At 45.6% G+C, this 21912-nt stretch overlaps 1 protein-coding gene across 2 annotated transcripts in view; it reads left to right on the top strand.

Moving 5' to 3' along the window:
- Positions 1–8211: 8211 nt before the first annotated feature.
- The window catches only part of LOC118378570 (cullin-3-like), a 39046-nt gene continuing 25345 nt past the window's right edge, over positions 8212–21912 (top strand). The window contains exons 1-6 of one of the 2 annotated variants that reach the window (XM_052476288.1): positions 8214–8511; positions 11346–11543; positions 13669–13782; positions 17567–17727; positions 18222–18336; positions 21030–21258. In XM_052476288.1, the coding sequence (XP_052332248.1) occupies positions 8452–8511; positions 11346–11543; positions 13669–13782; positions 17567–17727; positions 18222–18336; positions 21030–21258 (877 nt within the window). In that variant the 5' untranslated portion in view covers positions 8214–8451. Of the gene's footprint in view, positions 8512–11345; positions 11544–13668; positions 13783–17566; positions 17728–18221; positions 18337–21029; positions 21259–21912 lie in introns of both variants that reach the window. The other variant, XM_052476289.1, reaches the window with a different exon arrangement.

The raw sequence follows: 21912 nt of genomic DNA, 5'->3' as shown, positions 1-21912 counted from the left end.
CAAGCGTTTCGTTACACCCACAATAACATCTGCTCAACACGTGTATGTGACAATAACACTTTATTTTATTTTCAAATTACTTTTAGTGACTGGAACGGATGGAGAGCATACAGATGCAGGTGAATGGCAGACGACAGTAAACAAGAGACAGAAAATGAAAGTGATTTAATTAAATCACCACAACGTTGCAGTGTCGTCCTACGTGTCACTGACCCGTACTAGATTGCCTATTGCTGCTTTACGTTGACAGAACGGATAAATATTTAACTGTCGCAGAGAAAGTGGGTGGCATCGGGTCTCAGAGAAGAAAATGACACTAGTTGGCCTACGTCATGTGGCTGTGTTATCAATGGTGCGATGACAGGGTAATTGTTTATTTTGTTCATTTAAAAAAGTGAGAGGAAAAAAAATTTGCTCCACATGGTTCACTAACCGGGTCCGCGCGCGACAATCACATTGACAACCGAGATGAGGGGAGGAAAAACTAGGCCTACCATGTGACTGAAATAGTGTATGTACAGAGGAAAACAGTTTAGGAGAGCATGATATCTATTTACCAGGTCAGATGAGGCAAGTGGCCAAGGGTAAGATATTCTGTCCCTATGGCACTTTACGCGCGGACATTAGTCAGTCGTTTCAGCACCATGGATAGCGAACGGAGACTCAAGCAGGTAATCATAGAAATGCGGTCGGAAATCCGGAAATTGGAGTTAGAGAACATGGGGCTGAGAAGAGTTGGAAACAAGTTAAGAAGGAGTACTACCTCCCCTACATTATTGGCCGAATACAAAAGTGAGTCAAACCTTCACGTTTTCCTTTTTTCTCACTGTTTTTAGGGGTTGAAGCATATTGTTATTTTCTGTATTCGTATCATTTGTTTCCCTTGACATGGTCAAATAACTAAAGCAGGGATTGGTAACTTTGCTTTCTAATTTGGCACACAGAAACAAGAGGCCATGATTAACTTGGTCAAAAAGAATGGCACCGATTGGCCTATAGGTGGAGTTGTTATAAGCAGTCTCACTTAAACTCTCATATCTATAGGCCCGTTTGACCTAGAGACTTGAAACGTTGTTATGTTGGTGTCTTTCCTTATGCTGAACCAATCTGCTTCAAGGACCCATAAGGTCCATCAGGATAGATTTTCCTCCATCTTGGAAATTTCGGAAAACATTTAAAAAACATATTCTCATGAAACATAAGACCAAATAACACCCAATTTAGAATGTAGGCCCATGGCACATCCCTTAACTTAGCACATACGCTAATATGCTCAAATATGCTAAATATGCTATAAAAGTCTTCTCATGGAAGATCAAATTTGGAATGTAGGCACATGGACATGTCTTAACTGAGTTTGAGATAATACCCCAAAAATATATGTTAATTTAAACCACTGTAAATCCACTCCGCAGTGGCCTATCAACTTGAACTTGTCATCGCTGTCAGGGATATCCCTAAGATAAAACACACTGAATTTGTTATTGATATATAAACATATAAAACAGTGAACTAACTCATTCTTTATATGTGTCATGTTAATGTTCAAAATCATATGCAATCATCTTTTCCTCATGAACCGTCCGTCAGATTCACTCCAGATTCTGCATTTAGACTCATTACATCAGAATAGTTGCTCCATTCAAATATAGCGACACTGTACATCTAGATGCGCGTTAGCATGCCTAGTTAAATACAGGTTCAATTAAAAAATTAAATAACATTTAAAGCACGTATGCCAATGATAAAAATACTTATACTAATTATTCTAATTATTCTTCTCATGAACCATATCGACTCCAGAATGGGTATGTAGACTCAATGAATTAGCCTCTAATGAATTTGAGATTGATTAGTTGCTGCACTCAAAGTGAGCCACCTTACACTACTAGATGGCACCATATCACAACAGGGCTACAATAACTGAACCAATGGACATGGGGCCATGGCATTTGGTATGTAAACCTTATGTATATGTCCTTAGAAGCTGTGTGGCTATAAAGTCACTGCACCAGACAAATTGGTGGCACTATAGATGTCATTGGCACCAGTGGCACCATAGGATACTAGGGCAATAACTAGTGATCAAGTGGACTTTGTCTCGTGCAAATTAATGTTTGATTTAAATTATGCTTAAAAACTATGTGAATTATTGTTATTAGTATATCTGTATCATAATACTAGCCCTATTATTGGTCTGAATTTAGTGAAATGTGTATATTTTATTCTGGAAAATGTGAAATTGTAAGTCTTGCTGCTTGCACAGTCAGCATATATATATATATATATATATATATATATATATATATATATATATATATATATATATATATATATATATATGAATATATGCAGTATATATATAAATATTATATAACCTCAATACATGAAGTAATGACTTTAAGAAGGATTACATCCTGCATCCTACAGCACTACACAAAACTTCACTTGTGTCATCCTTGTGGTATTGAAAAATAAACATGGTAATGCTTTCACACAAAGGAAGATAGTTCCTACACGATGTGCCTTGCTTTGTTATCCAACTGATCTTGTGTTCTTTCTGTCATCCTGTGAACACTGCTCATTGCTGCTTGCAGTTATATTTTTTGTTTGTATCCTCATGTGAAGAATAAATGGGATAATGCAATGCATTTGGCTACACAACTTTATTTTACATTCTGTCTATTGCCTTATTCAGAGAGCATCGTCATGACTGTGAGAAGATATTCCATCTTCCAGTCCTTGGTCGATCATCGACCCAGGAGATTTCAATGTGACCAGGGTGCAGAGAGAGAGAGAGAGAGAGAGATGGAATAACCCTCTGACGGAGGCACGGTGGACACTGGACAGCATAATGTGACCAGGGTGCAGAGAGAGAGAGAGAGAGCGAGAGAGAGAGAGAGAGAGAGAGAGAGAGAGAGAGAGAGAGAGAGAGAGAGAGAGAGAGAGAGAGAGGGAGAGGGAGAGGGAGAGGGAGAGGAGAGAGAGAGAGAGAGAGAGAGAGAGAGAGAGAGAGAGAGAGAGAGAGAGATGGATTAACCCTCTGACGGAGGCACGGTGGACACTGGACAGCATAATGTGACCAGGGTGCAGAGAGAGAGAGAGAGAGAGAGAGAGAGAGAGAGAGAGAGAGAGAGAAAGATGGAATAACCCTCTGACGGAGGCACGGTGGACACTGGACAGCATAATGCGACCAGGGTGCAGAGAGAGAGAGAGAGAGAGAGAGATGGAATAACCCTCTGACGGAGGCACGGTGGACACTGGACAGCATAATGTGACCAGGGTGCAGAGAGAGAGAGAGAGAGCGAGAGAGATGGAATAACCCTCTGACGGAGGCACGGTGGACACTGGACAGCATAATGTGACCAGGGTGCAGAGAGAGAGAGATGGAATAACCCTCTGACAGAGGCACGGTGGACACTGGACAGCATAATGTGACCAGGGTGCAGAGAGAGAGAGAGAGAGAGAGAGAAAGATGGAATAACCCTCTGACGGAGGCACGGTGGACACTGGACAGCATAATGCGACCAGGGTGCAGAGAGAGAGAGAGAGAGAGAGAGAGATGGAATAACCCTCTGACGGAGGCACGGTGGACACTGGACAGCATAATGTGACCAGGGTGCAGAGAGAGAGAGAGAGAGAGCGAGAGAGATGGAATAACCCTCTGACGGAGGCACGGTGGACACTGGACAGCATAATGTGACCAGGGTGCAGAGAGAGAGAGATGGAATAACCCTCTGACAGAGGCACGGTGGACACTGGACAGCATAATGTGACCAGGGTGCAGAGAGAGAGAGAGAGAGAGAGAGAGAGAGAGAGAGAGAGAGAGAGAGAAAGATGGAATAACCCTCTGACGGAGGCACGGTGGACACTGGACAGCATAATGCGACCAGGGTGCAGAGAGAGAGAGAGAGAGAGAGAGAGATGGAATAACCCTCTGACGGAGGCACGGTGGACACTGGACAGCATAATGTGACCAGGGTGCAGAGAGAGAGAGAGAGAGAGCGAGAGAGATGGAATAACCCTCTGACGGAGGCACGGTGGACACTGGACAGCATAATGTGACCAGGGTGCAGAGAGAGAGAGATGGAATAACCCTCTGACGGAGGCACGGTGGACACTGGACAGCATAATGTGACCAGGGTGCAGAGAGAGAGAGATGGAATAACCCTCTGACAGAGGCACGGTGGACACTGGACAGCATAATGTGACCAGGGTGCAGAGAGAGAGAGATGGAATAACCCTCTGACGGAGGCACGGTGGACACTGGACAGCATAATGTGACCAGGGTGCAGAGAGAGAGAGATGGAATAACCCTCTGACGGAGGCACGGTGGACACTGGACAGCATAATGTGACCAGGGTGCAGAGAGAGAGAGAGAGAGAGAGAGAGATGGAATAACCCTCTGACGGAGGCACGGTGGACACTGGACAGCATAATGTGACATGTGAAGGGTGACGTTTACTTAGTTGATCCGTTCATCGCCTGACCCTCATCTTCTCGTGATGTGTGTTTTGTCCTATATTTATATTTATTTTTATTTTTAATCCCAGCCCCTGTCCCCGCTTGAGGCCTTTTGCCTTTTGGTAGGCCGCCATTGTAAATAAGAATTTGTTCTTAATGTTCTTAACTGACTTGCCTAGTTAAATAAAGGTTAAATAAATAACTCTAGCCTTGGATTGATAAGAGCGCAACGTTACCCTCTTGTGGGTGTTTACTGTATTGCAGTGGAGGCTCATTATCACGCATGTAGCCATCACGGGCTTCTTTAATTCTCTGAGCAAATACCAACAGTAATTGTAACACAATTATTTTTGTGCATACCCAAAAGAATTAAAGTAATTCTTTAAAATATCACCCGTCTCCATTTGAATTTCATTATCTGATGTTGTATAAGGCCAAGTGTAACATCTAGACGTAGCCTAATATTTAGGGTTGAGATTTAATAATGTACAAAACACCTACACACAAGGCTTTTAAGATCGAAGTGCCTTCCTGAAGTGCAATAGTGCTTTCACAGGACTACAGGTTACAAAGCAAAAAACAGATCAACAACAGTGACAAACATAACCTACCTCTAAACAGTCAGACTAGGCAGTAAGAGAACAGTAAAATAACAGTTAGACTAGGCAGTAAGAGAACAGTAAAATAACAGCTAGACTAGGCAGTAAGAGAACAGTAAAATAACAGTTAGACTAGGCAGTAAGAGAACAGTAAAATAACAGTTAGACTAGGCAGTAAGAGAACAGTAAAATAACAGTTAGACTAGGCAGTAAGAGAACAGTAAAATAACAGTTAGACTAGGCAGTAAGAGAACAGTAAAATAACAGTTAGACTAGGCAGTAAGAGAACAATAAAATAACAGCTAGACTAGGCAGTAAGAGAACAGTAAAATAACAGTTAGACTAGGCAGTAAGAGAACAGTAAAATAACAGTTAGACTAGGCAGTAAGAGAACAGTAAAATAACAGTTAGACTAGGCAGTAAGTGAACAATAAAATAACAGTTAGACTAGGCAGTAAGAGAACAGTAAAATAACAGTTAGACTAGGCAGTAAGAGAACAGTAAAATAACAGTTAGACTAGGCAGTAAGAGAACAGTAAAATAACAGTTAGACTAGGCAGTAAGAGAACAGTAAAATAACAGTTAGACTAGGCAGTAAGAGAACAATAAAATAACAGCTAGACTAGGCAGTAAGAGAACAGTAAAATAACAGTTAGACTAGGCAGTAAGAGAACAGTAAAATAACAGTTAGACTAGGCAGTAAGAGAACAGTAAAATAACAGTTAGACTAGGCAGTAAGAGAACAATAAAATAACAGCTAGACTAGGCAGTAAGAGAACAGTAAAATAACAGTTAGACTAGGCAGTAAGAGAACAGTAAAATAACAGTTAGACTAGGCAGTAAGAGAACAATAAAATAACAGTTAGACTAGGCAGTAAGAGAACAATAAAATAACAGTTAGACTAGGCAGTAAGAGAACAGTAAAATAACAGTTAGACTAGGCAGTAAGAGAACAGTAAAATAACAGTTAGACTAGGCAGTAAGAGAACAGTAAAATAACAGTTAGACTAGGCAGTAAGAGAACAGTAAAATAACAGTTAGACCAGGCAGTAAGAGAACAGTAAAATAACAGTTAGACTAGGCAGTAAGAGAACAGTAAAATAACAGTTAGACTAGGCAGTAAGAGAACAATAAAATAACAGCTAGACTAGGCAGTAAGAGAACAGTAAAATAACAGCTAGACCAGGCAGTAAGAGAACAGTAAAATAACAGCTAGACCAGGCAGTAAGAGAACAGTAAAATAACAGCTAGACCAGGCAGTAAGAGAACAGTAAAATAACAGCTAGACCAGGCAGTAAGAGAACGGTAAAATAACAGCTAGACCAGGCAGTAAGAGAACAGTAAAATAACAGCTGGACCAGGCAGTAAGAGAACAGTAAAATAACAGCTAGACCAGGCAGTAAGAGAACAGTAAAACAACAGTTAGACTAGGCAGTAAGAGAACAATAAAATAACAGTTAGACTAGGCAGTAAGAGAACAGTAAAAGAACAGTTAGACCAGGCAGTAAGAGAACAGTAAAATAACAGCTGGACCAGGCAGTAAGAGAACAATAAAATAACAGTTAGACTAGGCAGTAAGAGAACAATAAAATAACAGTTAGACTAGGCAGTAAGAGAACAGTAAAATAACAGTTAGACTAGGCAGTAAGAGAACAGTAAAATAACAGTTAGACTAGGCAGTAAGAGAACAGTAAAATAACAGTTAGACTAGGCAGTAAGAGAACAGTAAAATAACAGTTAGACCAGGCAGTAAGAGAACAGTAAAATAACAGTTAGACTAGGCAGTAAGAGAACAGTAAAATAACAGTTAGACTAGGCAGTAAGAGAACAATAAAATAACAGCTAGACTAGGCAGTAAGAGAACAGTAAAATAACAGCTAGACCAGGCAGTAAGAGAACAGTAAAATAACAGCTAGACCAGGCAGTAAGAGAACATTAAAATAACAGCTAGACCAGGCAGTAAGAGAACAGTAAAATAACAGCTAGACCAGGCAGTAAGAGAACGGTAAAATAACAGCTAGACCAGGCAGTAAGAGAACAGTAAAATAACAGCTGGACCAGGCAGTAAGAGAACAGTAAAATAACAGCTAGACCAGGCAGTAAGAGAACAGTAAAACAACAGTTAGACTAGGCAGTAAGAGAACAATAAAATAACAGTTAGACTAGGCAGTAAGAGAACAGTAAAAGAACAGTTAGACCAGGCAGTAAGAGAACAGTAAAATAACAGCTGGACCAGGCAGTAAGAGAACAGTAAAACAACAGTTAGACTAGGCAGTAAGAGAACAGTAAAATAACAGTTAGACTAGGCAGTAAGAGAACAGTAAAAGAACAGTTAGACAAGGCAATAAGAGAACAGTAAAAGAACAGTTAGACTAGGCAGTAAGAGAACAATAAAATAACAGTTAGACTAGGCAGTAAGAGAACAGTAAAAGAACAGTTAGACAAGGCAATAAGAGAACAGTAAAATAACAGTTAGACTAGGCAATAAGAGAACAGTAAAAGAACAGCTAGACAAGGCAATAAGAGTAAATAACACACATAGGCCTATATTTACTTTAACAGTTCAGAAACATCAAATCACAATTACCTCTCAGGACCTTTAGGACAAAATATTTTAGGCCTACCTGAAAAAAGGTTGCTTTTATACATTTCACATGGTAACATGGTAACTAAGGAACAGATGCCATGGTTCCTACCCTGTCACACTATTAGGCCTAGTGACATCACATGTCCCTCAGTTTACATTAGCACTGTGTCAAGGCTTTATGTGTACATGCACACTGGTATTTAAATAACAAAACAGCATGGACATCATGTGATTGAGACTGTATTGGCCAACTCATCATAGTTGACAGGCCTAGTGCATGGGTACTGACTACTCAATAATGTAGCTAGGTATCTAGTGAGCACAAAGAAAGAATGCTAGATTTTGAAATGTGCGCGTTTGTGTAATATTTAAAAAAAATCCATGTCACATCCAATGTTGGCCACCTGATAAAATGCAATATGATATGAACTGAATAGACTGTATACACACACATTGTCCAGACTTGATACTGGGTTAAAGTTAATTGGAAATATATCCAACTGGTAGAATGAGGATGAACGTGCTATATCTTTTTGCAACATTATGTTTTCCATGGTTCATCTCGCGTGATTTCGGTTCGCAGTTACCATTGCCCTGTAGAAGCTTGTCCGCCATCACTGCAAGGAGAAGCTAGGCAAAAATTGGGAGAAGAGGAGTGACAACAACAGCGCAGAGAGACGGACCCAAGCCCAAGGGGAAGGTCGAGGGGGATCTTTACCACTTTGCATTTGCAGGCATCCCTGTTGCAGCCTAAAATAGTATTTCATGATAACGTAGAGAAGACGGACGTACTAACTAATCATGTCCAACCTCAAAGGCGGCGTCAAGAAGGACACCAAGATGAGGATAAGAGCCTTTCCTGTAAGTATTGGCCGGGTACGCTGAGACGCGAGCACCGGGGATGTCATTTGCTAAAGACGGGCCTGGCTAGTTAGCTAAACTAGATACTTTGAAAATGTCACTGTCAGCTAACAACAACTAGCTAGCTAGTTTGCTAGCTACCTTTGATTCGGTAAGTGTCTGTTATTTGTGCAGTGCACATTGGAAAATATCCACTAGATAACTGTTCGTTAGCGAACTTGCGGTGTTGCTGACAAACTAGTTTCTAGCTAGGTCGTTGGCTAACTATATACATTGGCAGCCAGCTAACCTTATTAGCTAGTTAGCAGAAACCTAGCTTGGTAACTAACTAGCTACCTGGTTAACTACACTTTTAAGTCAACTATCTATCGTTAGCTAGTAAGCTACCGGCTAACGTTATCTAGTTCCTTAGCTGTGTAGCAAACTGCCCACCCGTAAAAACTGCCTGTAGCGTAGGCCTAACTTACTAACTCAGAAAGGGTATGAACAGAGTTTCTAAACTAATTTGTCAGTGGTTTTTTGTTGTTGTTTTTTAAAAATCGGTGTCGTGATTTGTAGATATTTAACATGGCAATATGTAGCCTGACTATGTTGCAGAACTAGCTAAACATGTATACCGATTGCTGTACGTTAGTTAGATAACGTTAGTCTCTCGTTTTATGAGAGCAGCCCTACACTGTTGGATGTCAGACATTGGCTGTATGTGTGAAGGAATGACATTGCAGTCAGGGCCCTGGGCTTAGACAGAAATGTACTCTCTCGTCCCCTGAATATCTCGCACACACGCACTCTGTTACACTCTGACTGCTTGAATGCTGCAGGAATAACAGCAGCGGAATGGCCGTGCGAGTGCTTCTGTGACCACGCACTCAGTCTGTGCACCTGGACAGTAGCCAGGGTATGGGATATGCAGTTTTGTCTGCCTGCATACCTGCAGCAGCCCCACCTAATAATAACTGAGCAGGAGAAGGGATAAGCTTTTCATCTTACACAACTACTTGCCCCCCAGTTTATTTGGCCCATGTTCCAAATGTAGGCCCACCAAAGTGACTTTCAGTGTAGTGTGTGTGTGTTTAGGGCCTATGTGTTTGCTTACATCTCTGCATGCTTGGGCAGGCTTTAATTTAGACTGCCATGAAGAACTGGATTCTATTTAGGCAGTTTTCCCCTTTGCACATGTTGGTGCATCCTGTACCCCTCAGTTCAGTTGTTGGCCCTGATATAATAAAACAGATTATGTAATTACTTTGTGGAGGGGAGGCACTCGGGTGTAGAATAATGACTTGTTGGCATGGCCCGTTCTCTCTCTCTCTCTCTCTCATTTTAAACTCTTAGGCTGAGTCAATCTCCCTCAATTACTCCTCATGTCAATGTGTGAGTTGAACATCCATCTCTGGCGGACAAACGGCCATGAAGTCAATCAAAGTTACAGGTTCCAGCCCTCTCCTTGCCTGTCTAATAGGTGTATGGTTGTGGCTGGAGTGCTAATATGCTCTCTGGTCAGGTGACTGGATGCCTGAGGTTTGAATGGCCAAAAGAATGGACATCTTGACAGGGTTTGATAGCTAGCTAAGCTGTTGTAATACTAATAAGCTACGGGGCAAAAAGACTTGACTCATCTTGGTGCCTCTGCTGTGCCCACATTAATTTTAATCAGAATCATATCTGTAGTTGATTAAAACAAATGTTACTGTCTGCATATTTTTTTTCCCCCTCACCTCATCTTGGAATTTTCTATTCTTCTGCACCTGCCTAGGGAAAGACAAGATACTTTCCCACAACAAATTATCTCATTCATTAATGTGTTTATACAGACAGGCTTGCATAACAACTCCTGGTTTGTTCACTTTGTTGTAGTTATAGACCCTATCTGCATTAATAATGTCAGATTATGATCATGTAAACGAACGCAAGCAAATATATCATTTACTGCTATGTACTCGTTCTACTATTGATAATTACCAATACTTTAAAATATAAAAACACCTAGGCTTAGACCGACGTCATGCTATCTCTAACCCACCGGAGGTGATGGGACCTGGACACGTCAGCCTCTGTTGATGACCATCGTCCAGCCCAAGAACTACATGTACTTTTGGTTTTAAGCGTCTTTGAGATGACCTGTATAATGAAAATCCCTAACTGAAATAAATGTATTATTGTTTTGTATTTGACTTATCGCGTGTTGCACCATCACAACCTACACAATAGTCCTAATACAGATGTTCTGACTACAATTAGCCTAGTCACTTGATTTCCTAATGCACCAACTCCTCCCTTCTCTCTACCAATGAGAAACACAGACATCCCTAATAATAGGCCAATGGCGTTGTCTCTTTGTTTCAAATGTGTCGAGACAAGGTGTGTTTCAACCGCCATGATTGAGTCACTGTGAAGTCATAATTGACTGTTTTGTTTTTCATGTTATTATCACTCAAGTTTTAGACACGAGCTGCACCTGTTGTTTATCAAAGCAAGCACTTAGAACATTTTTAAGTTAAGGCTTCAAATCCTCACGCAAATCACAAAAATGCATACTAGGTGCAGGGCTTGTCGTCGATCATAGCCATACCTAAACAACTTTTGAGACTGTATGAAACACTGTAAGATACTTATAAACTTGCATCATTGTTCTAACCCGATAGCAACCTCTAAATGAATTACCAACGTCTGTGCACTTGCTGTCATATATCAATTGACAAAGATGTCATCTGTTCAGATTTGCAGAATGAGGAAACAATCCTTACTAAGAATGAACGGACACAGGTGAAAAGGGTTGAAGAACAGTTCCGTTGTCATTGTTTCTTCATTGTGTCCGATTTCTCTCTCCCTAGATGACAATGGATGAGAAGTATGTCAACAATATCTGGGACCTTCTGAAGAACGCTATCCAGGAGATCCAGAGGAAGAACAACAGCGGGCTGAGCTTCGAGGAGCTCTACAGGAACGCCTACACAATGGTGCTGCACAAACACGGCGAGAAGCTCTACACGGGCCTGCGGGAGGTCGTCACCGAGCACCTCGTCAACAAAGTAAAGGACTACGCCTCCCACAATGCACCACTGTTTATCTTCTATAAATAATTTCCCATAATACGCTGTGAAGGTGACCATCCCTCACGCCTTGTAGTTTGGTTTTTATGGTCTTCAAGAGCAAAAGCATGTGTATGCATATGAAAATCGTAATAAGAGGCATCTGGTAGAAGTCAATTTAATCCGTAATCACAATATCATTTTATATATCGTACCTTCATGAATTTGAGGATATAATCTTGAATCCCATTCAAACTAGTTTGACTGGCCTCCCGGGTGGCACAGTGGTCTAAGGTTGTGCCACCAGAGACTCTGGGTTCGAGCCCAGGCTCTGTCGCAGCCGGCCACGACCGGGAGGTCCATGGGGCGACGCACAATTGTCCTAGTGTCGTCCGGGTTAGGGAGGGTTTGGCCGGTAGGGATATCCTTGTCTCATCGCGCACTAGCGACTCCTGTGGCGGGTCGGGCGCAGTGCACGCTAACCAGGTACACGGTGTTTACTCTAAGATATTGGTGCGGCTGGCTTCCGGGTTGGATGCGCGCTGTGTTAAGAAGCAGTGCGGCTTGGTTGGGTTGTGTTTCGGAGGACTCATGGCTTTCGACCTTCGTCTCTCCCGAGCCCGTACGGGAGTTGTAGCGATGAGATAAGATAGTAACTGCTAACAATTGGATCCTACGAAATTGGGGAGAAAAGGGGGTAGAATTCAACACAAAAAAAGAAAATAAATAATGACAAAATTGGGGGAAAATTTAAAAATATATATTTTTAAATAAAAAATAAACAATTGTGAATGGGTGTTAACTTACACAGCGAATTAGGCCCAGGAGTTTCTTTTGTAACGGAAACAATTTTATATGCAAAATCAGCTGAGAACCTGTGCACACACACAACAGTGCAATCCACTTTGCAAATTAAGTACGCACGCAATGAAACGATCCCCCGTTCAGCTAAAATATAGATATACGGATAATAGAGCGGATGATATTCCTATATAGCCTACATGAAAACTCACCACACTCAAAACTGAACCAGACAGACAGACTTGATTAAACTCTTGTGATTGATGAGTATGGGAGCTGTAGCAGTCTATTCTGTCTGGGGACTGGGCTGATTCATATGAACCACCAGCTGGTCTGCACTGGATTTTAGTATTTGGCATCGCCTTCTCTCATGAATATAACATTTAGCATACAGCAGGCCAGATAGCTGGGGTCATAACCTGTATGTCCACATGTTGTCCGTCTCCAGCTGTTCTAACACAGAGCCCTGGGTAGACGTTGCCCATAGGTACAGAACTAGGATCAGTTCATTCAATCTCATTCCTAACTTACACCATTAGTTTGGAAACTCCAAAAAATGGAGACACTGATCTCAAATGTCTTTGCCTTGGATCAGTGTCTACGGGCGACTTCAACATAGACAGAAACTATATATTTACTAAGACTCTCAGTACTTAGCTTATATCTTTACTAAGACTCTCAGTACTTATCTTATGTCTTTACTAAGACTGACAGTACTTATCCTATATCTTTACTAAGACTCTCAGTACTTATCCTATTTCTTTACTAAGACTCTCAGTACTTATCTTATATCTTTACTAAGACTCTCCGTACTTATCTTATATCTTTACTAAGACACTCAGTACTTATCTTATATCTTTACTAAGACACTCAGTACTTATCTTATATCTTTACTGAGACACTCAGTACTTATCTTATATCTTTACTGAGACACTCAGTACTTATCTTATATCTTTACTGAGACACTCAGTACTTATCTTATATCTTTACTGAGACACTCAGTACTTATCTTATATCTTTACTGAGACACTCAGTACTTATCTTATATCTTTACTAAGACTCTCAGTACTTTTACTAAGACTCTCAGTACTTATCTTATATCTTTACTAAGACTCTCAGTACTTATCTTATATCTTTACTAAGACTCTCAGTACTTATCTTATATCTTTACTGAGACACTCAGTACTTATCTTATATCTTTACTGAGACACTCAGTACTTATCTTATATCTTTACTAAGACTCTCAGTACTTTTACTAAGACTCTCAGTACTTATCTTATATCTTTACTAAGACTCTCAGTACTTATCTTGTGTCTTTCCGCAGGTACGGGAAGATGTCCTAAACTCGTTAAACAATAACTTTCTACAGACTTTGAATCAAGCGTGGAACGACCACCAGACAGCCATGGTCATGATCAGAGACATCCTGATGTACATGGTAGGTGGACTGCTTTAGGTCTAGTTCACGTGTCAAACTCATTCCACGGCGGGCCGAGTGTCTGCAGGTTTTCGCCCCACCCTTGTACTTGATTGATGAATTAAGGTCACTAACTAGTAGTAAAGAACTCCCCTCACCTGGGTCTTAATTGAAAGTTTGACACTCCTGTTCTAGTGTGTTCTGTGGTTATTGATGGAAGAACAACAGTTTTGTTGTTACACTGAATTGGAAATGTCCAGTCCATGTCGACCATGTCAAGAAGCACAACTACTGTCTGTATACCAGTGAGCTGCTGGAAAATATGCCGAATTTACATGAATCTGCAGAATTCCCAGACCCCGGTCCTGAAGGATTCTCCAGATGTCTTTTTAACCCCAGACAGGCCTAATCAGTAGTATTGCTTCTCCAGAAAGTTGTGGAGTTTTGTCTCCAGTGGTTTCCCTAAAGTGTAAATAATAGTTTCCTTGTATGAAAGAATGGCCCTGGCAGACTCCTCAACGATGTGTCATGGCGGGGGTTGGGCGGGCCAGCCTTCTAGTTGCTGTTTGCCCTGTTTACTCTGGGCAGACTCTCCTCACCGACACGTCATGGCGTGTGTTGGGCGGGCCAGCCTTCTAGTTGCTGTTTTCCCTGGGAAGACTCTCCTCACCGACACGTCATGGCGGGCGTTGGGCGGGCCAGCCTTCTAGTTGCTGTTTGCCCTGTTTACTCTGGGCAGACTCTCCTCACCGACACGTCATGGCGTGTGTTGGGCGGGCCAGCCTTCTAGTTGCTGTTTTCCCTGGGAAGACTCTCCTCACCGACACGTCATGGCGTGTGTTGGGCGGGCCAGCCTTCTAGTTGCTGTTTGCCCTGTTTTCCCTGGGAAGACTCTCCTCACCGACACGTCATGGCGGGCGTTGGGCGGGCCAGCCTTCTAGTTGCTGTTTTCCCTGGGAAGACTCTCCTCACCGACACGTCATGGCGGGCGTTGGGCGGGCCAGCCTTCTAGTTGCTGTTTTCCCTGGGAAGACTCTCCTCACCGACACGTCATGGCGTGTGTTGGGCGGGCCAGCCTTCTAGTTGCTGTTTTCCCTGGGAAGACTCTCCTCACCGACACGTCATGGCGTGTGTTGGGCGGGCCAGCCTTCTAGTTGCTGTTTTCCCTGGGAAGACTCTCCTCACCGACACGTCATGGCGTGTGTTGGGCGGGCCAGCCTTCTAGTTGCTGTTTGCCCTGTTTTCCCTGGGAAGACTCTCCTCACCGACACGTCATGGCGTGTGTTGGGCGGGCCAGCCTTCTAGTTGCTGTTTTCCCTGGGAAGACTCTCCTCACCGACACGTCATGGCGTGTGTTGGGCGGGCCAGCCTTCTAGTTGCTGTTTGCCCTGTTTTCCCTGGGAAGACTCTCCTCACCGACACGTCATGGCGGGTGTTGGGCGGGCCAGCCTTCTAGTTGCTGTTTTCCCTGGGAAGACTCTCCTCACCGACACGTCATGGCGTGTGTTGGGCGGGCCAGCCTTCTAGTTGCTGTTTTCCCTGGGAAGACTCTCCTCACCGACACGTCATGGCGGGCGTTGGGCGGGCCAGCCTTCTAGTTGCTGTTTTCCCTGGGAAGACTCTCCTCACCGACACGTCATGGCGTGTGTTGGGCGGGCCAGCCTTCTAGTTGCTGTTTTCCCTGGGAAGACTCTCCTCACCGACACGTCATGGCGGGTGTTGGGCGGGCCAGCCTTCTAGTTGCTGTTTTCCCTGGGAAGACTCTCCTCACCGACACGTCATGGCGGGTGTTGGGCGGGCCAGCCTTCTAGTTACTGTTTTCCCTGGGAAGACTCTCCTCAACGACACGTCATGGCGGGTGTTGGGCGGCCAGCCTTCTAGTTACTGTTTTCCCTGGGAAGACTCTCCTCACCGACACGTCATGGCGGGTGTTGGGCGGGCCAGCCTTCTAGTTACTGTTTTCCCTGGGAAGACTCTCCTCACCGACACGTCATGGCGGGTGTTGGGCGGGCCAGCCTTCTAGTTACTGTTTTCCCTGGGAAGACTCTCCTCAACGACACGTCATGGCGTGTGTTGGGCGGGCCAGCCTTCTAGTTACTGTTTTCCCTGGGAAGACTCTCCTCAACGACACGTCATGGCGTGTGTTGGGCGGGCCAGCCTTCTAGTTGCTGTTTTCCCTGGGAAGACTCTCCTCACCGACACGTCATGGCGGGTGTTGGGCGGGCCAGCCTTCTAGTTACTGTTTTCCCTGGGAAGACTCTCCTTAACGACACGTCATGGCGTGTGTTGGGCGGGCCAGCCTTCTAGTTGCTGTTTTCCCTGGGAAGACTCTCCTCACCGACACGTCATGGCGGGTGTTGGGCGGGCCAGCCTTCTAGTTGCTGTTTTCCCTGGGAAGACTCTCCTCACCGACACGTCATGGCGTGTGTTGGGCGGGCCAGCCTTCTAGTTGCTGTTTTCCCTGGGAAGACTCTCCTCAACGACACGTCATGGCGGGTGTTGGGCGGGCCAGCCTTCTAGTTGCTGTTTTCCCTGGGCAGACTCTCCTCAACGACACGTCATGGCGGGTGTTGGGCGGGCCAGCCTTCTAGTTGCTGTTTTCCCTGGGAAGACTCTCCTCACCGACACGTCATGGCGTGTGTTGGGCGGGCCAGCCTTCTAGTTGCTGTTTTCCCTGGGAAGACTCTCCTCACCGACACGTCATGGCGTGTGTTGGGCGGGCCAGCCTTCTAGTTGCTGTTTTCCCTGGGAAGACTCTCCTCAACGACACGTCATGGCGGGTGTTGGGCGGGCCAGCCTTCTAGTTGCTGTTTTCCCTGGGCAGACTCTCCTCAACGACACGTCATGGCGGGTGTTGGGCGGGCCAGCCTTCTAGTTACTGTTTTCCCTGGGAAGACTCTCCTTAACGACACGTCATGGCGTGTGTTGGGCGGGCCAGCCTTCTAGTTGCTGTTTTCCCTGGGAAGACTCTCCTCAACGACACGTCATGGCGGGTGTTGGGCGGCCAGCCTTCTAGTTACTGTTTGCACTGTTATCCCTGGGCAGAACAAAGAACTTCTGTTTTATTTCTCCAGTTTTTTGGGCAACTAGTGGTAACTCTCCTTGATTTACTGTAACAGTAAGGCCAACTGTGTGCTGTATGAGGTGGGGGACAATCCAGTGACACAGTCGCTATGGAGACTGCAGAATTCTCTCGGGATTCTTCTGTTTTTCTCTCTCCTTCTCCCCGCTCCCCCCCTCCCCACCCCTTCTCAATTTAAAGGGCTCGATCTCTCTCTCTCTCTCTCCTCAATTCAAAGGGCTTTAGTGGCATGGGAAACATATGTTAACATTGCCAAAGCAAGTGACAAGAGATAATAAACAGAAGTTAAATAAACAATATAAAACGAACAGTAAAGAGTACGCTCACAAAAGGAAGGAAGTTTGACCTTTCCCTGGGTCTCCAGTTAGTTGCCTGGCCTGCTCAGTGTTAGGTGCAGAAATGGGAAGATGATGTAGTGTTATTTTGGTAATAAAAACATCTAATCCCAGAACTAAGATTTCAGACATATTTCTTTTGTGTCTGCCTAGTAGGCTATAGATTAGTATTGAGTGTAACCAAGTACCAAGGACACCAGCCTATCAGGTATCATATGGCTTTTCAGTGCAAAAAATCTGACTTTTGGAGTCCTCCCCCTTACCCGTTCCTGAATTTTTAATTTGAGTAAACTTTGAGTAAATTTTCTCTTCGGAGGACAAAGTATTCAAATCAGTTTTATTCTAACTTACCGGCCGCTCTAACGCGCTGTACTCCCCTTGGCTCCAGGACCGGGTGTACGTGCAGCAGAACAACGTGGAGAACGTCTACAACCTGGGCCTGATCATCTTCAGAGACCAGGTGGTGCGCTACGGCTGCATCCGAGACCACCTGCGACAGACCCTGCTGGACATGATCGCACGGGAGAGGAAAGGAGAGGTGGTGGACAGGTAAGGACTGTTCTGGGATCTGTCTAACAAAATAAAGACCTGTATCTATTCAGTGTATTAGTCATGATGACTGACTTGCTTTGTGTATACAGTCCCTGCTACTGTTGATCAGATAGTGGGTATTTGGTGAGGCTGGTGCATAAGTCATATCCTAGGGGACAATGGCTATCTGTGATGTGAGGTTTAAGCCCCTGAAACCATTCTATCTTTCTCTTTGCCTGTTTTAAAAAAAATGTTTGCCTATGATAAGGGCAGTAGCACATCCTATTCACAGAGAACTGACCTTTCAACTTGGGAGATTAACTACTACATTAATACCCAACTCATCACCACTCTGGCAAATAGGTTTTACTCAGTGTTACTTCTTTTAAAAAAACTGTTTGTTTTAAGGAGTCATAAAACTATAAATCCTATCATATGGTTTTTATCTCTTTAAAGAGCGAAATCCCCCCTCAAAAATCTAGATCATATGTTTATTCCGTGTGTGTGCACAGGGGAGCGATCAGGAACGCCTGTCAGATGCTGATGATTCTGGGTCTGGAGGGTAGGTCTGTGTACGAGGAAGACTTTGAGTCCCCCTTCTTAGAAATGTCTGCAGAATTCTTCCAGGTGGGTTGGGCAACATTTTACACACACTTTTTTTTTTTTATTATTATTTTTTTTTTTGTCCAGTCATTGTGACTGCTGAGATTTGTTTTATGATGTTGGCATGGATGCTAAAACCACAAAAACACGCAACTAAGCTATTACAAAACGTTAAGCTGCATTTAGTCCGTGGAGCTTCTCTCTATCCTCATCTAACCCCATATAGCAACATTCCAACATAGGTGACCTCTTGGTTCATGAGTCGAAGCCCATCAGTTCGCCATTGTGTGCTCCTCAACAATTGTCCACACTAATAAAATGCTTTTTATTTTCAGTTTTACATAAGTTTGTATTGCCCTATAAACCTCTTCCAACTTCCACTTAGTTCTGTATCTGAAATACCTCTATCTCACATCAAACCGTACCCTGTTTTACCCCCCTCCTCCGTACCCTGTCCTACCTCCCTCCTCCGTACCCTGTCCTACCTCCCTCCTCCGTACCCTGTCCTACCCCCTCCTCCGTACCCTGTCCTACCCCCTCCTCCGCAAACCCTACCCTGTCCTACCCCCTCCTCCTCAAACCGTACCCTGTCCTACCCCCTCCTCCTCAAACCGTACCCTGTCCTACCCCCTCCTCCTCAAACCGTACCCTGTCCTACCCCCCTCCTCCTCAAACCGTACCCTGTCCTACCCCCTCCTCCCCAACCGTACCCTGTCCTACCCCCTCCTCCTCCAACCGTACCCTGTCCTACCCCCTCCTCCTCAAACCGTACCCTGTTCTACCCCCTCCTCCTCAAACCGTACCCTGTCCTACCCCCTCCTCCTCAAACCGTACCCTGTCCTACCCCCTCCTCCTCAAACCGTACCCTGTCCTACCCCCTCCTCCTCAAACCGTACCCTGTCCTACCCCCTCCTCCCCAACCGTACCCTGTCCTACCCCCTCCTCCTCAAACCGTACCCTGTTCTACCCCCTCCTCCTCAAACCGTACCCTGTCTACCCCCTCCTCCTCAAACCGCCCCTGTCCTACCCCCTCCTCCTCAAACCGTACCCTGTCCTACCCCCTCCTCCTCAAACCGTACCCTGTCCTACCCCCTCCTCCCCAACCGTACCCTGTCCTACCCCCTCCTCCTCAAACCGTACCCTGTTCTACCCCCTCCTCCTCAAACCGTACCCTGTCCTACCCCCCTCCTCCTCAAACCGTACCCTGTCCTACCCCCTCCTCCTCAAACCGTACCCTGTCCTACCCCCCTCCTCCTCAAACCGTACCCTGTCCTACCCCCTCCTCCCCAACCGTACCCTGTCCTACCCCCCTCCTCCTCAAACCGTACCCTGTTCTACCCCCTCCTCCTCAAACCGTACCCTGTCCTACCCCCTCCTCCTCAAACCGTACCCTGTCCTACCCCCTCCTCCTCAAACCGTACCCTGTCCTACCCCCTCCTCCCCAACCGTACCCTGTCCTACCCCCCCTCCTCCTCAAACCGTACCCTGTTCTACCCCCCTCCTCCCCAACCGTACCCTGTCCTACCCCCCTCCTCCTCAAACCGTACCCTGTCCTACCCCCTCCTCCCCAACCGTGCCCTGTCCTACCCCCTCCTCCTCAAACCGTACCCTGTTCTACCCCCTCCTCCTCAAACCGTACCCTGTCCTACCCCCTCCTCCTCAAACCGTACCCTGTCCTACCCCCCCCCCCCCCAACCGTACCCTGTCCTACCCCCCCTCCTCCTCAAACCGTACCCTGTTCTACCCCCTCCTCCTCAAACCGTACCCTGTCCTACCCCCCTCCTCCTCAAACCGTACCCTGTCCTACCCCCCTCCTCCCCAACCGTACCCTGTCCTACCCCCCCTCCTCCTCAAACCGTACCCTGTTCTACCCCCCTCCTCCTCAAACCGTACCCTGTCCTACCCCCCTCCTCCTCAAACCGTACCCTGTCCTGCCCCCCTCCTCGTCAAACCGTACCCTGTCCTGCCCCCCTCCTCCTCAAACCGTACCCTGTCCTACCCCCCTCCTCCTCAAACCGTACCCTGTCCTACCCCCCTCCTCCTCAAACCGTACCCTGTTCTACCCCCTCCTCAAACCGTACCCTGTCCTACCCCCCTCCTCCTCAAACCGTACCCTGTCCTACCCCCCTCCCCCTCAAACCGTACCCTGTCCTACCCCCCTCCCCCTCAAACCGTACCCTGTTCTACCCCCTCCTCAAACCGTACCCTGTCCTACCCCCTCCTCCTCAAACCGTACCCTGTCCTACCCCCTCCCCCTCAAACCGTACCCTGTCCTACCCCCTCCCCTTCAAACCGTACCCTGTTCTACCCCCTCCTCAAACCGTACCCTGTCCTACCCCCTCCTCCTCAAACCGTACCCTGTCCTACCCCCTCCTCCTCAAACCGTACCCTGTCCTACCCCCTCCTCCTCAAACCGTACCCTGTCCTACCCCCTCCTCCTCAAACCGTACCCTGTTCTACCCCCTCCTCAAACCGTACCCTGTCCTACCCCCCTCCTCCTCAAACCGTACCCTGTCCTACCCCCTCCCCCTCAAACCGTGCCCTGTCCTACCCCCTCCCCCTCAAACCGTACCCTGTCCTACCCCCCTCCTCCTCAAACCGTACCCTGTCCTACCCCCCTCCTCCTCAAACCGTACCCTGTCCTACCCCCCTCCTCCTCAAACCGTACCCTGTCCTACCCCCCTCCTCCTCAAACCGTACCCTGTCCTACCCCTCAGATGGAGAGCCAGAAGTTCCTAGCGGAGAACAGTGCCAGTGTGTACATCAAGAAGGTGGAGGCCAGGATCAACGAGGAGATAGAGCGGGTGCTGCACTGCCTGGACAAGTCCACAGAGGAGCCCATCGTCAAGGTGGTGGAACGGGAGCTCATCTCCAAACACATGAAGACCATCGTGGAGATGGAGAATTCTGGCCTGGTTCACATGCTCAAGAACGGCAAGACAGAAGGTGAACGTGGAAAACAGGCTTGTTTTACAGGCATTGGATTAAGACTGAATTGAGTTATAATCAAGACTAAGAACTTGTGTGTTTAATTATATCTGGAGACCTGGGCTCTTTCATCCGAGTATGAGTGCCAGACACATCATCCTGTCCATAGAAACCTTTTCACTGTGGTCTAAAAGAGAAACTTAATCCTAGATCAGCGTTCCCGTTCTTGCCCGGACATAGGCATGTTATCCAGGGTTAATCAATGATTCTCCAGACCTAGCGATTGTCTTCTATCCAGTCTTATTTTTTTTGACTGTCCACACTCATATCAGATTTGCACATTCCCACTGATGTAGCCTCTGAAGTAGCACACAGATGTAACGTTCATTTCCTGTCACTGTTGCATAACATTTTCGGGATGGTTGATAACGGCAAGTCATGTGCGCACAAACAAAAATTACTTTTAGATCATACAAATGAGGCCACATATTGGAGCATCAGAATTGCGTTAGGATTGAGGTCCACACGTATGGACATGGTATGAATCTTCAGGCAAAAGATCATATTCAATATATGACTCGTTGTTGCTGTTCATACATTAGGAAAAATATCAGATTGGGATCAGATATGGAAATAATTGGCAAAAGATCTGAATGGGTTGCCTATGTAACC

Source organism: Oncorhynchus keta, chromosome 23, assembly GCF_023373465.1.
Source record: "Oncorhynchus keta strain PuntledgeMale-10-30-2019 chromosome 23, Oket_V2, whole genome shotgun sequence".
Classification (NCBI taxonomy): domain Eukaryota; kingdom Metazoa; phylum Chordata; class Actinopteri; order Salmoniformes; family Salmonidae; genus Oncorhynchus; species Oncorhynchus keta.
Note: the sequence above shows the minus strand (reverse complement) of the source record. Positions and strands in the feature narration are given on the sequence as shown.